General features: G+C 46.6%; 1 protein-coding gene across 1 annotated transcript in view; it reads left to right on the forward strand.

Annotated features, from left to right (window-relative positions):
- NQO2 (N-ribosyldihydronicotinamide:quinone reductase 2) overlaps positions 1 to 13,596 on the forward strand; it is a 130,529-nt gene extending 116,933 nt beyond the window's left edge. The window contains exon 6 of the mRNA XM_040431968.1: positions 13,332 to 13,596. Within this exon, the coding sequence (XP_040287902.1) occupies positions 13,332 to 13,352 (21 nt within the window). The 3' untranslated portion in view covers positions 13,353 to 13,596. The remainder of the gene's footprint in view (positions 1 to 13,331) is intronic.
- The last annotated feature ends 3,119 nt before the right edge of the window (positions 13,597 to 16,715 follow it).

A 16,715-nucleotide genomic window follows, 5' to 3' on the forward strand; every position in this document is an offset into this window, starting at 1 on the left:
GCGAGTTCATAATTTTTTTTGGCACAAGTTAGCGGAAATTGATTTTTTATTTTTTTTTCTCACAAAGTCTCCCTTTCCGCTAACTTGGGACAAAAATTTCAATCTTTCATGACTCAATATGCCCCTCAGTGAATACCTTGGGGTGTCTTCTTTCCAAAATGGGGTCATTTGTGGGGTGTTTGTACTGCCCTGGCATTTGAGGGTCTCCGCAATCATTACATGTATGGCCAGCATTAGGAGTTTCTGCTATTCTCCTTATATTGAGCATACGGGTAATGAGATTTATTTTTTTCTTCGTTCAGCCTCTGGGCTGAAAGAAAAAATGAACGGCACAGATTTCTTCATTCGCATCGATCAATGTGGATGAAAAAATCTCAGCCAAAAAAAAAATAAAGGAGAGGAAAGGCGTCTGCCAGGACATAGGAGCTCCGCCCAACATCCATACCCACTTAGCCCGTATGCCCTGGCAAACAAGATTTCTCCATTCACATCAATCGATGTGAATGAATAAATCATTGCCGGGATTTTTTATTTATTTTTTATATGCAAAGTGTTTGCCAAAGCATATGAACACCGCCGCCTCCTTAGCTCATATGCCTCGGCAAACGTATCTTTTACTGCAGAGGAGAAATCTCGTCTTGCAGCGCCGCATACACCGACTTTTGTGTAATCTGACAACAGCGCAATGCTTCTGTCAGAATGCACAACAGTGCTGCAGCTAGTCGATCGGTTGGTCCACCTGGAAGGTAAAATAAACAAAACAAAAAAGAAAAAACCAGGCCGCAACGCAATAAATTTATTAACTTTATAATAAAATTTGAACGGAACATATAAACTTTATTTAACTTTTTGAATTGAACGTTAACTTTTTTGCTTACCGGTGATTTTTTTATTTATTTTTTTACCTTTATAGGACAAACCTCTCCTTCCCCATGGGTCAATGTGCAAAGCGCAAATAGCCCAAAGATGTGGCGAAGTACATTATGCACTTTATCCCAGGTGAAAGGAGAGGTTTGCAGCAGGTGTGAGTAAAAGGGCCCTAATAGCCCTGTGTGCCTGTCCTGTGAGATGCAATCCCTATGCTAAGTGTACCTGTGTGTGGTACTTCCGGAAACACTCTCCAAAGCATAGGGCAGGGTTTTTCAGGGCAGTCAGGACAGAAATAGCGGGTGTCACGCCTTATTCCACTCCTGCTACAAACACGACATTTTTTTCGGGGTTGCGGTCGGTTTGAGGTACCAGCAACGACACTGGGGAAATGTCGCTCGTGTAGACGGCTCACTACACTGGTGGTTGGGGCCACGGAACCTCCTGGATACAGGAGGTTCGCAATGATTTCTTCCTGAAATTTGAGGAAGGATCCTGTTCTCCCAGCCTTACTGTAGAGAACAAAACTATTATATGCAGCCAATTGAATCAAATATACAGACACCTTCTTATACCAGCGTCTGGTGCGTCGGGAAAATAAATAGGGAGCCAACATCTGGTCATTGAAGTCCACCCCTCCCATGAGCGCATTATAGTCGTGGACACAGAGGGGCTTTTCAATGACACTGGTTGCCCGTTCAATTTGGATTGTCGTGTCTGCGTGAATGGAGGAGAGCATGTAAATGTAACGCTTGTCTCTCCATTTCACCGCGAGCAGTTCTTCGTTACACAAGGCAGCCCTCTCCCCCCTTGCAAGACGGGTGGTAACGAGCCGTTGGGGGAAGCCCCGGCGACTAGGTCGCGCGGTGCCACAGCAGCCAATCTGTTCTAAGAACAAATGCCTGAAGAGGGGCACACTTGTGTAAAAACTGTCCACATAAAGATGGTACCCCTTGCCAAATAAGGGTGACACCAAGTCCCAGACTGTCTTCCCACTGCTCCCCAGGTAGTCAGGGCAACCGACCGGCTCCAGGGTCTGATCTTTTCCCTCATAGATCCGAAATTTGTGGGTATAGCCTGTGGCCCTTTCACAGAGCTTATACAATTTGACCCCATACCGGGCGCGCTTGCTTGGGATGTATTGTTTGAAGCCAAGTCGCCCGGTAAAATGTATAAGGGACTCGTCTACGCAGATGTTTTGCTCAGGGGTATACAAATCTGCAAATTTCTGGTTGAAGTGGTCTATGAGGGGTCGAATTTTGTGGAGCCGGTCAAAAGCTGGGTGGCATCTGGGACGGGATGTTGAGTTGTCGCTAAAGTGCAGGAAACGCAGGATGGTCTCAAAACGTGTCCTGGACATAGCAGCAGAGAACATGGGCATGTGATGAATTGGGTTCGTGGACCAATATGACCGCAATTCATGCTTTTTGGTTAGACCCATGTTCAGGAGAAGGCCCAGAAAAATTTTAAATTCGGAAACTTGGACGGGTTTCCACTGGAAAGACTGGGCATAAGAGCTTCCCGGGTTGGCGGCTATAAATTGAGTGGCATACCGATTTGTTTCTGCCACGACTAAGTCCAAGAGCTCCGCAGTCAAGAACAGCTCAAAAAATCCCAGGGCCGAACCGATCTGAGCTGTCTCAACCCGAACTCCAGACTGGGCGGTGAAAAGGGGAACTACAGGTGCGGCTGAAGTTGGGGACTGTCAATCAGGGTTTGCCAGCACCTCAGGGACTCTAGGGGCTCTACGGGCCTGTCTGTGCGGTGGCTGCGACGGGGTAACTATTGCACGTGCCACCGTACCAGCTTTAACTGCCCTTCTGGTGCTCGCCACTTCACCATGTTGTACGGCAGTGCTGGTACTAGGTCCAGGATGGGCTGCGCTGCTGGTGTATGCCTCACCGCGTAATCTGACAGTGCCAGCCCCACTCTGCTGCCCTTGAAACAGATCCTGCGCAACCTGTGGTCTAGCAACAAGGGGCCGGGTACGCCTGGTGCTATCAGGGACCTCAACCTCCTCGTCCGAACTTTGGGTCAGACTGCCACTGCTTTCTACAGGTTCATATTCTGACCCGCTAGATTCGTCAGATGAGGGTTCCCATTCCTCATCCGACTGGGTCAGAAGCCTGTAGGCCTCTTCAGAAGAATACCTCCTGTTTGACATTTGGACTACTAAATTTAGGGGTATTCCCTGAGACTACGCTAATCAGCGAATCAGTGACTGCGGTGCGGTGGGCTGGGCGCTAAACGACCAAGGGTCCTAAACTATCCTAAAACTATAAGTCAATACCAGTGGGGAAAAAAAGTGACAGTTTACACTGATCACTTTTTTCCCTTTCACTAGGTGATTGACAGGGGCGATCAAGGGGTGATCAAGGGGTTAATTGGGGTGATGGAGGGTGATCTGGGGGCTAAGTGTGGTGTTGGTGGGTACTCACAGTGATGTGTGCTCCTCTGCTGGAACCAACCGACGAAAAGGACCAGCAGAGGAGCACAGAAGCCATTTAACACATTATATTTATAAATATAATGTGTTTGATGGCTTCTGATTAGTTTTTTTGAAAATCATTAACCTGCCAGCGACGATCATTGGCTGGCAGGTTGATGACGAACTTGTCTTTTAAATTTTGCCGGCCCGCGATGCGCATGTGCGGTCCGGCTTTGCCCGAAATCTCGCGTCTCGCGAGAGGACGCACCGGCGTGTCCACCTAGAGTAACAGGACCGCCGCAAAGACGCAATCCTGCGTACGGCGGTCCTGAGGAGGTTAATGGAGCCACGGAACGTGATTTGCGGCCAAATATAGGACATGTTCTATCTTTCAATGGAACGGAAAAACGGAAATACGGAAACGGAATGCATACGGAACACAGTCCGTTTTTTTTTTGCGGAACCATTGAAATGAATGGTTCCGCATACGGAACACAAAAAAACGGCCCGTACACTCGCAAAAAAAAACGTTTGTGTGAACTAGGCCTTAGGCTACTTTCACTCTGGCGTTTCTGGGTCCCCTTGTGAGATCTGTTTCAGGGCTCTCACAAGCGGCCCAAAACGGATCAGTTAAGCCCCAATGCATTCTGAATGGATAAGGATCCGTTCAGAATGCATCAGTTTGCCTCCTTTCAGTCTCCATTCCGCTCTGGAGGCGGACACCAAAACGCTGCTTGCAGCGTTTTGATGTCCGCCTGACGATGCGGAGCCAAACGGATCCATCCTGACTTACAATGTAAGTCAATTGGGACGGATCCGTTTTCACTGACACAATATACTGACACAATATGTGCAATTGAAAACGGATCCGTCCCCCATTGACTTTCAATGTAAGTCAAGACGGATCCGATTGTTTTTTAAAGAATAATGCAAACGGATCCATTCTGCATTATCGGTGCGGATCCGTCTGTGCAGATACAAGACGGATCCGCACCGAACGCAGGTGTGAAAGTAGCCTCACTGGTCAATGTTCCCCCTATTTCACTGGTCACTGTCACTGGTCACACAAACAACAGCAACCATAACACCAAGGTCAGGAGAGGCGATGATTAAGGCTACTTTCAAACTGGCGTTTTGGCTTTCCGTTTGTGAGATCCATTCAGGGCTCTCACAAGCAGTCCAAAACTGATCAGTTTTGGCCTAATGAATTCTGAATGGAAAAGGATCTGATCAGAATGCATCAGTTTGCCTTCGTTCTGTCTCCATTCCGCTTTGGTGTCCGTCTGACGAAACTGAACCAAACTGATCCGTTCTGACACACAATGTAAGTCAATGGGGACGGATCTGTTTTCTATGACACAATCTGGCACAATAGAAAACGGATCCGTCCTCCATTAACTTTCACTGGTGTTCAAGATGGATCCGTCTTGGCTATGTTAAAGATAATACAAACGGATCCATTCTGAACGGATGCAGACAGTTGTATTATCTAAACGGTTCCTTCTGTGCAGATCCATGACGTATCTGCACCAGACGCGAGTGTGAAAGTAGCCTTATTATTATGTCCACTGCTTTTGTTGTTCAATCAATTTTATTTAGGCATAAAAATGTAACAACATGAATCAGTACACTTCGAGAAACACATCATATTTAAAATGACATCAGTAGGTTACAGAACTTAAGCAAGTAGACCTTACATCTATAGGATTCACAACAAAGAGTGTTTCCTGAAGCCTATGCATAAACATGAAACGAGACAAACGGGGGAGACAAACACAGACATCACAGGCAAACACATAAGGAAAAAGACAAACTACTAGGTATCTTCCATATAAGCAAACATCTACAATCTTATACAACCGGAGACAAACTGTACCGATTCAGCCATTCAGAAAATCCCTGAGACCCTTTAAACAAAATCCATGGCATCCACACTTTCAAGTATTTCTGGTCCAGTCCCGCATCTTCTGCAATCAATTCCTCCATTCTACGTAAGTTCTCAAACGTCTCTAGCCATTCTGACATCCTCGGAGCGTCCTGTGACTTCCAATGTCTAGGCAACACCAGACGAGCCGCCTGCATGAAAAATCTCAGGAGGCCCCTCTTGACTACCAGAGTGGGACCGGCAAACATTGATAACAAAGCTTCCTCCGGAGTCCAAACAGATGTCGTACCCACCACACTGTTGTACAATTCATTCAGGGCCGACCAAAAGGGAACAATTTTCTTACACCGCCACCAAATATGGGACATTGTACCCACCTCCTCCAAACATCTCCAACACAGGTCAGAGCACTCCGGGAAAAAGGAATGCAAAATAGCAGGGGTCCTGTACCATCTAGAAAGTATTTTAAAATTCTTTTCTTGCACCCCACAGCATATGGAGGACTTGTGAGACAACATAAATGATTTCTCCCATTGATCCTTAGAGAACACTTTTCCCAGTTCCTTCTCCCAAGCCCGAACATAAGGCAAGGTAGAGGCAGGTCCAGCACTCTCCTGTAGCAGCCCGTACACCAGAGACACCAAATGCGCAGGAGGAGATGACTGTGAACATACTGCTTCAAAGGGGGTCAGATCCCTAGCAAGGGCTTCCGTCGGACCTAAGGATAGTATGTAATTTCTCAGTCCTCTATACAAAATCCACGCCCCTCTATTCCTACACCCCAGCAAGTCATCTAAAGTACAGATAGAGGTTCCCGAGATCAATTGTCGTACCCTAAGTCCTTCCTCTTTTCGATAACCCAGTATTTCTCTCCTACCCTTACACAGCGGAAAAGCTGGATTATCAAATATGGTATCATAGGGCTCGGGGAAGATGAGCAACCGAGTGCAGCCGCACACCTGTCCCACACCTGTAGTACCCCAGCTGTAATAGTCGGGAGTACCTTGCCACGCAAACTTTTTGGTATCCACAGAAGATTTTGAGGGGGGACTTCCATCTCGCTCCTCTCAAATCCAACCCATCTCTTGCTGGAGCTGTTGTGAAACCAGTCAAATATGTATGCCAGAACTGCCGCTCTATGGTATAATTTAATATCAGGGACCTCGACTCCGCCCCTATCCTTAGTCCTAAAGAGGAACTTGATCCCCAACCTAGGAGCGGATCCGGCCCAAATAAAATTTATAAACAAGGATCTTATGGTCCTGAAGAACACGCCCGGCAGTGGGATGGGAATAGTCCTAAGAATGTAAAGAATCCTAGGAAGTACATTCATTTTTAATGCGTGTATTCTGCCAAACCACGACAGGGGTAAGCCCTTCCAGACCGCCAGATCCCTCCTAATCTCCTCTATTAACGTAGAGAAATTTAGCTGATATAAATCCTCTAAAGGCTTGTTTCAAAGCATGCATTGTGGTGTGTGGAACCGTGACATTCAATATCTCAGACTTGTGGAAGTTCACCTTGAAATTACTCAAGTCTCCAAATATGGAGAATTATTTAGTAATATTTGGTAAGCTAACAACTGGATCTGTACAGTATATCAGTAAGTCGTCTGCATATATTGCGATTTTAGATTCCAATGTACCAAAATACAGACCTCTAATTGATGCATTAGCTCTCAGTGCCCTTGCCAGAAACTCCATGACCAGAATATATAGTAATGGCGATAGCGGACACCCCTGGCGAGTCCCATTGTGGATCTCAAAAGGAGAAGACAAAGCGCCATTTACTCTCACCTGAGCTCGTGGTTTATTGTAGAGCGCCATTATTCTGAGCAACATATTAGGGCCCAGCCCAAACGCCAACAAGGTCTCCCTGAGGAAATCCCAGTCGACGCGGTCAAATGCTTTTTCCGCGTCGACTGAGAGAAGGCATAAAGGCGACCCGTCAGCTCTAGCCTTAGCGATATGAGCCAGAGATCTGATGGTATTGTCCCTAGCTTCCCTGCCGGGTACAAACCCCACTTGATCTGCCGAAACCAGGGAAGGAATATGCCCCCTTAGTCTATTTGCCAGTATTTTCGCGTTGATTTTCACATCCACGTTGATTAAAGAAATTGGCCGGTAATTACAAAAGGCCAGGGGGTCCTTCCCTGGTTTAGGGATGACACATATGTGTGCCGTAACTGCCTGCGCCGGAAACACATCTCCATGATCTAAAGAATTACACATATCCTTCAGAGGCCCTCCTATCTCTGCCAAAAACTTTTTATAAAAATGAGGCGTAAACCCGTCGGGGCCTGGGCATTTGCCTACCTCCAATGACTTCACCACCCCCTTTATCTCCTGATCAGTCACCTCCCTCTCTAAGTCCAAACTATCTATAGACGAAAGTTTAGGTCCCTTTAGCTCATTCAGATACTGTCTTATTTTTTGGGCTTTAAGTTCAGAAGCTAAATCAGCATATTTCCCTTTTAAGCTATAAAGCTCCTCATAATAGGCCCGAAACTCCCTCAGAATGTCCTCCGTAGCATGGACCTTCCCCCCTACTCTACAATTGAGAGAGGGTATATACCCCGAAGCTGTGCGTGGTCTCAACACCCTCGCCAGGAGTCTACCACTCTTATCACCTAAGCCATAGAACAAACTTTTCAATTTGTCTCTGGCCCCCAAATATTTCTGGTCAATGAGTTTCTGCAACGCACTTCTAGTGTCGCAGAGCTCCTGAAACACTCCAGGATCCAGACTGTTCTTATGGGACTTCTCCAGATCCGCTACTTTCCTTAATAGTTCAATAATCTTAGCGGCCCTCATTTTCTTGAGTCGGGACGCGTGGGAAATCAGATGACCTCTGATCACACACTTAAGCGCCTCCCACTTAATAGTGGACCTGGAGGAGTCCCCCTTGTGAACCTCCACAAATTCCTCAATTACCTTCTTAATGTCAGCCACACACACACTGTCTTTCAATACGTTATCATTCAATTTCCAAGAGCTCCTTGAACGAGTGGGATCTCCTAGGTCTAAAGCTACCCAGGTCATTGAATGGTCAGAGAAGAGGATAGGCTCTATCGCCGCAGTCGGATGTAGGTCTAATAGCTCATGTGAAATGAACACGTAGTCCAGGCGGTGATATGAGTTATGTGTCATAAAAGAAAAATGTGAAGTCCTTCCCTGACGGGTGCAGTATTATCCACACATCAACCAAACGCAATGCATGTAAGTGTCTCTGGAAACCACGGGCTACCCCAGGAGAAGCAGAGGACTCACCTGAGGACGTGTCCAATTTAGCCTCAAGAGGGGGGTTAATGTCACCACCTAGGATAATCTTTACACCATCCGCAAAGTCCTCCAATGCGGCAAAGGCCGAATTCGCAAAGCCACTCTGACCTGTGTTGGGACAATATATATTAGCAAGAATCAATACTCTGGAGGCAATATTAACTTTCAGGAACAGGAAACGACCTTTATCGTCTCGGCGGGTATCCAGCACAGTGCAGGGTACATTTTTATGTATAGCTATGGCAACCCCCCTTGATTTAGATTCAGCATAAGTACTATGAGCCCATGTGGTGAAGTACCTGTTTTTACATGAGGGGATGTGACCTTCTTTAAAATGGGTCTCTTGCAGGAGGGCTATACCCACTTTCTGTTTATGCAGGCTATATAGTACCTGATTTCTCTTGACCGGTTCATTTAGCCCGTTGACATTATAGGAGCATACCTTAATGGATGCCATAACTATTGGGAGATATGCTTATGAAATTGCTGGATACCTAACATATAAAGGCAGAACCACTGCCCTGGGGGAGACAAGACACAACAGGGGGGACATACAAACAACACGTATAACAAATAAGCCCCCACAATATTGGGCGATGAAAATGATATTTCTTGTAATTAACATTAGGTAGTGGAATAAAGCAACCATCCACAACCCACACATCTAAGGGAGAAGAGGAAGCCCAAGATGACAGAGCAGGCCCTCCCCCCCATCTCCATCCGATATTATCAACTGATATTTTAAAGAAAAGCTAAACATAGAAATAATGCTAAAATACATCCTGCATTACTTGAACTATATAGGCCCTTACGGCCCACCCAATTCCTGGCTGGAACTCACTGGAAAACAACGTATCCCATGACATAATAACCTTCGTCCCCCATACTATCCTGAACCAACTGCACACATCATGTGCGAACATAACAGGGAAGCCTATCGGCTATAACCGCATTAGTATGGGGCAGGTTATAATTCACATAAGTGGTCTACTATACGACCGCTGTAAAAAGATAAGTAACCCCAAGGTTAAATAGACCATCTTCATGGGGACTTTCTTTGCCTAGAAGCCCTTGGGGAGACCTCAGACCATCTTTCTCTCTGTGGCCTAGGTGCAGGCTCCAGAACCAACGGCCACTCCGGTAATGAGACACGTGGGAGCGACAAAGTCTCCAGAAACTTGGGAAGGTCCTCCGGATCTCTGAAAACCGCTGATCTTCCATCTCTCCTAACATGCAGTTGGAAGGGGAAGCCCCATCTATATGGTATCTCTCTCTCTTTGAGTAAGGCGAGTAGAGGCTTCACCGCCCTTCTAAGTTGAAGAGTACGTCTAGAGAGGTCCGGCAGGATCTGTACCACAGAACCTCCAAGTTCCAGAGTGTCCGCTTGCCTAGCTGCTCTTAATATCTCCTCCTTTACTTTAAAAAAAATGCACACGGCACACTATGTCCCTTGGTCTGGAAACATCCGTAGATTTAGGCCCCAAGGCCCTGTGCAGGCGATCCAACTCCACCGGTAGCTGTGCTGATTCCCCCAGCAGTGTACTAAAAAAGGTCTGGATCGTTGCCTCTAATTCAGACGTGGATATTGATTCCGCCACCCCACGGATCCGCAGGTTATTCCTGCGATGGCGGTTCTCTAGGTCATCCACATGTGATAGAAGGTGGCTGATCTGCTGTGAATGCGCCGACAGTACATTGTGTTGATCATCCAGCTGGTCTTGAAAGGACTCCTGTGTCTTTTCAGCAGCCTCGACTCTGGTGCCCAGGTGTTTGATTTCCCCTTTCAGGGTCTCCATTTCTGAGCGATATGTCTGCTCCAGCCTCTGCACCGATTGGGCTAGATCTTCTTTGGTAGGGAGAGCCTGCAAAAACGTGCGGATATCCCATTCGCCGTCCGTAGTGACGGTCACCGGGCTTTCTGACTCTCTGTCCTCATGTGGCGGGCTAGAGTTACCAGCGGTCGCAGGCACACTCTTCCCGGTCGCCATCTTGGGCGCCTCTGCCGGCCCTGTGCCACTCGACTGGGATCCAAAGAACTTCTCAATTCCGGACCCCTCCGGCTGTTGTGCAGGCTCCTGTTACCCCTTGGCAGTCCTACGACCCATCAGGAATCGTGAGTGAGCAGGAATGTAGGCAAAAATAGCTTATCAAGCGGAGATGGCGGGAGAGCTTCACTATCCTGCGTCCTACTCCGCTATGAGCAAGCCACGCTCCCTGTCCACTGCTTTTGGTAGTTCACAGCACAAGGCAGTGGCGGATCCAGAGCCTGGTCTCGGGAGGGGCACTTCCAGATTATTTTCTGTCCGCTGCCACAAAACAATGGTGCTTATAGAACAGACTACACAGTGTAGCGGTATACTGTATATTGTGTGGCACAGTGTATGCTATATGTGTATAACAAACATATTCCACATGAAAACTTACAATTAATTGGCTTGGCCCTTGGGGATCTCGGACACCACTTCAACACTTTGACCGGGGGGCATGGCGGAGCTGATGTGTTTTATCCTAATGAGAAAGATTTCATAATAAGGATTTGGAGAAGGGGCAGAGGGATAGCAGAGCAGGGAGAGGCTGGTGCTGCTACTAGGGGGTCATACCATGGGGGAGTAATAAAGCCCACCATAATACCCCCCAGTAGAAATAATTCCCCTTATAATGTGCAAAAAATACCCCCTTGTAATGCCCCAGGTGAGCTAATGTCCCCATAGTGCCCCCATAATGTGCCAGTATAAAATACCCCTATATAGTGCCCCCAGTAAATGCCCCCATAGTGCTCCACACCCTCCTTCCTCCTAGTGCCCCCCATAATGCACCAGTATACAATGCTCCAGTAGATGCCCTCAGTGTCCACCATAATTTGCAAGTATAAAATACCCCTTCTTAGTGCCCCCCGTAGATGACCCCATAGTAGTCCTCTCCCCCATTCCCCATAGTACCCACCATAATGTGTCCCCATATAAAATACCCCTTATTTGTGGCCTCAGTAGATGCCCCTATAGTGCCCCAATGATGTTCTAGTAACAAGAGCAACCCCCCCAATCATGTGCCAGTAATAACAGCCCCCCCATGTGCCAGCAATAACCGCCCCCCCCTGCCAGCAATAACAGCCCCCCCATGTGCCAGCAATAACAGCCCCCCCCATGTGCCAGCAATAACAGCCCCCCCATGTGCCAGCAATAACAGCCCCCCATGTTCCAGCAATAACAGCCCCCCATGTGCCAGCAATAACAGCCCCCCCATGTGCCAGCAATAACAGCCCCCCCATGTGCCAGCAATAACAGCCCCCCATGTGCCAGCAATAACAGCCCCCCCATGTGCCAGTAATAACAGCCCCCCAAGTGCCAGTAATAACAGCCCCCCATGTGCCAGCAATAACAGCCCCCCCATGTGCCAGCAATAACAGCCCCCCCATGTGCCAGCAATAACAGCCCCCCCATGTGCCAGTAATAACAGCCCCCCAAGTGCCAGTAATAACAGCCCCCCATGTGCCAGCAATAACAGCCCCCCCATGTGCCAGCAATAACAGCCCCCCATGTGCCAGCAATAACAGCCCCCCCATGTGCCAGCAATAACAGCCCCCCCCATGTGCCAGCAATAACAGCCCCCCCATGTGCCAGCAATAACAGCCCCCCATGTGCCAGCAATAACAGCCCCCCCATGTGCCAGTAATAACAGCCCCCCCATGTGCCAGTAATAACAGCCCCCCAAGTGCCAGTAATAACAGCCCCCCATGTGCCAGCAATAACAGCCCCCTCCCATGTGCCAGCAATAACAGCCCCCCCATGTGCCAGCAATAACAGCCCCCCCATGTGCCAGCAATAACAGCCCCCCCATGTGCCAGCAATAACAGCCCCCCATGTGCCAGCAATAACAGCCCCCCCATGTGCCAGCAATAACAGCCCCCCCATGTGCCAATAAAAGTATTGTATATAGAAAAAAAAAAAAAACACTTATACTTACCTCCATGTCAGCGATGCAATGCAGGCCTCTTCCGGCCTGTGTCCCGCGCTGTACGGCTCAGGCGGCGCGATGACATAATCGCGCCACCTGCGCCGGCCTCTGATAGGCTGCAGACACTAGTGCCTGCAGCCTATCAGAGGAAGGGAAAGGGATACGCCTCTCCCTCCCCGGCCTCAGCACAGCCATCTGTATCGCTGTCCTGAGGACGGCGATACAGATGACTATGGAGATGAGCGCTTCCACAATGGAAGCGCTCATCTCCCTGTGCCCCGCCGCCAGCTGGGGGGGGGCAATTGCCCCGTTGCCCCCTTCCTGGATCAGCCACTGGCACAAGGAGAGATTTATCATTCCTGTACACCAGAAAACTGATAAACAAAAGCTGCAAATTCTGTTTAAAATGTTTGTAAATGGAATTTTACTGCCACCCTCTCCATTTTTTGAAAGGGGTGGGCTTGGACAGCAGCCCCAGATTTACTTGATGTATGCCAGTTTTCTGCTGTAAATGATGACCGAAATCTATGGCAGCTGCGAGCTGGCCAAGAATTCATTCAGGGCGCATAGACTGTCAGAGGATGCACTTAATTTTTAACCAGGCATGAACTTCATGATAAATTAAATGCATCCTTGCTCTTGATAAATCTCCCCTGAGATGTTTGGTGAGTGGAAAACCACTCCAAACGTGTTCTGACAGTTGCAGGCTATTATGGGATGATGGGAGTTGTATTTCTACAGCAGCATTTGCTGAGCCAGAGGTTGGAGACCATTGTTCTAGAAGTTGAAATAATTTCTTGCATCAATCGTTATCAGGGTTTTGGTTTATTTCTAGTTTACATCAAGTTTTAAATATCTCCTCTAATGCCTCCACAATTGCCTTGAAATTATTTATATGTTGTATTCTTCCTTGCAGGTGTGCACATGTCCATTTTGAAGGAAGTATGACATCACAGCTACAGAGTTGACCGTCTGATAGCCTAGCTTGACTGCCCACCTCTCCTGAAGACCCTCAGCTTTTTAAGTCGAGTGGAGGACATCATCTCTGAAAGAGAGTCCCACAGATGCATCCCAGCAGTTTAAATACCACTACTACAAGAAGAGTCAATGCCCTGAGTGATTTCACTGGGGAATTACTCCAGAATGGTACTTGTGTTGGGATGCATCTCTGGCTGACTATCATCATTCTATAAGATAATGATGTAGGTGTGTGCTGTCAATAACCCCATAAAGATTTGTGAATGTTGATGAAATGGCTACTATCAGACAACCAGGAATGGATGTCTAACATCCCATGATCTATGCAGCTTATCTGGATACTTCATGCAGTACGGGAAGTCTAAGTGGCCATTTATGGACAGGTAGGACAGATAGTTAGCTAACAAATCAATGAGAAATGCATATATGAGTGATAATGTGATGATCAAAAGAAGAGAAAATGTGAAAGGAAAGAAGTAACTCTGATTTTTTTTGTATCAATCATTAGCAGGGTTTTGGTTCATGTCTGGTTTCTTTCCACTTTCCTGCTTCTCCTCTATTGATATAACATTCAATTATTGCCTGGAAATGATTAATATGTTATATTCCTAGTTGAGGGCGTGTATATTTCCATTTTGTAGGAAGGATGACATCACAGCTACAGAGTTGACCGGCTGATAGCCCAGCTCGACTGCCCACCTCTCCTGAAGACCCCTCAGCTTTTTGAGAGTTGGGTGGAGGACATCATCTCTGAAAGAGGGTCCCACAGATGCACCCTAGCAGTTTGAGCACCACTCCTACAAGAAGAGTCAATGCCCTAAAAGCGTGATTTCACCGGGGATTACTCCGGGGTGGTCCTTGTGTTGGGATGCACCTCTGGCTGGCTGTCGCCATCCTTTTAGGTAGATAATGAAGTGTGTGCTGTCATTAACCCCATAAAAAAGCGGGAATGTTCAGATGAAATGGCTACTATGAGGTGGTCAGGAAGGGATATCTAATATCCCATGATGTATACAGCTTATCTAGATACTTCATGCAGTACATGTACATTAAGGGGCCTTTTCTAGACAGCTAGGACAGATAGTTAGCTAACAATTCAATAAGAAATGCATATATGGGTAATAATGTAATGATCAAAAGAGGAGAAAATGTGAAAGGAAAGAAATAACTCTTATTTCTTGTATCAATGATTATCAGGGTTTTGGTTCATGTCTGGTTTCTTTCCACTTTCCTACTTCTCCTCTATTGATATAACATTCAATTATTGCCTGGAAATGATTAATATGTTATCTTCCTAGTTGAGGGCGTGTATATTTCCATTTTGTAGGAAGGGTGACATCACAGCTACAGAGTTGACCGTCTGATAGCCCAGCTCGACTGCCCACCTCTCCTGAAGACCCCTCAGCTTTTTGAGAGTTGGGTGGAGGACATCATCTCTGAAAGAGGGTCCCACAGATGCACCCTAGCAGTTTGAGCACCACTCCTACAAGAAGAGTCAATGCCCTAAAAGCGTGATTTCACCGGGGATTACTCCGGGGTGGTCCTTGTGTTGAGATGCACCTCTGGCTGGCTGTCGTCATCCTTTTAGGTAGATAATGAAGTGTGTGCTGTCATTAACCCTATAAAAAAGCGGGAATGTTCAGATGAAATGGCTACTATGAGGTGGTCAGGAAGGGATATCTAATATCCCATGATGTATACAGCTTATCTAGATACTTCATACAGTATATGTAGTCTAAGTGGACTTTTCTATACAGCTAGGACAGATGGCTAACAAATCAATGAGAAATGCATATATGAGTGATTATGTAATGATTAAAAGAGGAGAATATGTGGAAGGAAAGAAGTAACTCTGATTTGTTGTATCAACCATTATCAGGGTTTTGGTTTATGTCTGGTGTCTTTCCACTTTCCTGCTTCTCCTCTATTTATATAACATTCAATTATTGCCCGTAAATGATTAATATGTTGTATTTTTTGTTGAGGGTGTGGATATTTACATTTCGTAGGATGACATCACAGCTACAGAGTTGACCGTCTGATAGCCCAGCTCGACTGCCCACCTCTCCTGAAGACCCCTCAGCTTTTTGAGAGTTGGGTGGAGGACATCATCTCTGAAAGAGGGTCCCACAGATGCACCCTAGCAGTTTGAGCACCACTCCTACAAGAAGAGTCAATGCCCTAAAAGCGTGATTTCACCAGGGATTACTCCGGGGTGGTCCTTGTATTGGGATGCACCTCTGGCTGGCTGTCGTCATCCTTTTAGGTAGATAATGAAGTGTGTGCTGTCAATAACCCCATAAAGAAGCGGGAATGTTCAGATGAAATGGCTACTATGAGTTGGTCAAAAAGGGATATATAGCATCCCATGATGTAAACAGCTTACCTAGATACTTAATGCAGTACATGGAGTTTAAGGGGCCTTTTCTAGATAGCTAGCACAGATAGGTAGCTAACAAATCAATGATAAATGCATATGAGTGATAATGTAATGATCAAAAGAGGAGAAAATGTGAAAGGAAAGAAGTAACTCTGATTTCTTGTATCAATCATTAGCAGGGTTTTGGTTCATGTCTGGTTTCTTTCCACTTTCCTGCTTCTCCTCTATTGATATAACATTCAAAAATTGCCTGGAAATGATTAATACGTGATATTCCTAGTTGAGGGCGTGCACATGTCCATTTTGTAGGAAGGGTGACATCACAGCTACAGAGTTGATCGTCTGATAGCCTAGCTCGACTGCCCACCTCTCCTGAAGACCCCTCAGCTTTTTGAGAGTTGGGTGGAGGACATCATCTCTGAAAGAGGGTCCCACAGATGCACCCTAGCAGTTTGAGCACCACTCCTACAAGAAGAGTCAATGCCCTAAAAGCGTGATTTCACCGGGGATTACTCCGGGGTGGTCCTTGTGTTGAGATGCACCTCTGGCTGGCTGTCGTCATCCTTTTAGGTAGATAATGAAGTGTGTGCTGTCATTAACCCTATAAAAAAGCGGGAATGTTCAGATGAAATGGCTACTATGAGGTGGTCAGGAAGGGATATCTAATATCCCATGATGTATACAGCTTATCTAGATACTTCATGCAGTACATGTACATTAAGGGGCCTTTTCTAGACAGCTAGGACAGATAGTTAGCTAACAATTCAATAAGAAATGCATATATGGGTAATAATGTAATGATCAAAAGAGGAGAAAATGTAAAAGGAAAGAAATAACTCTTATTTCTTGTATCAATGATTATCAGGGTTTTGGTTCATGTCTGGTTTCTTTCCACTTTCCTACTTCTCCTCTATTGATATAACATTCAATTATTGCCTGGAA

The sequence above is a fragment of the Bufo bufo genome, chromosome 5 (genome assembly GCF_905171765.1).
Source record: "Bufo bufo chromosome 5, aBufBuf1.1, whole genome shotgun sequence".
Classification (NCBI taxonomy): domain Eukaryota; kingdom Metazoa; phylum Chordata; class Amphibia; order Anura; family Bufonidae; genus Bufo; species Bufo bufo.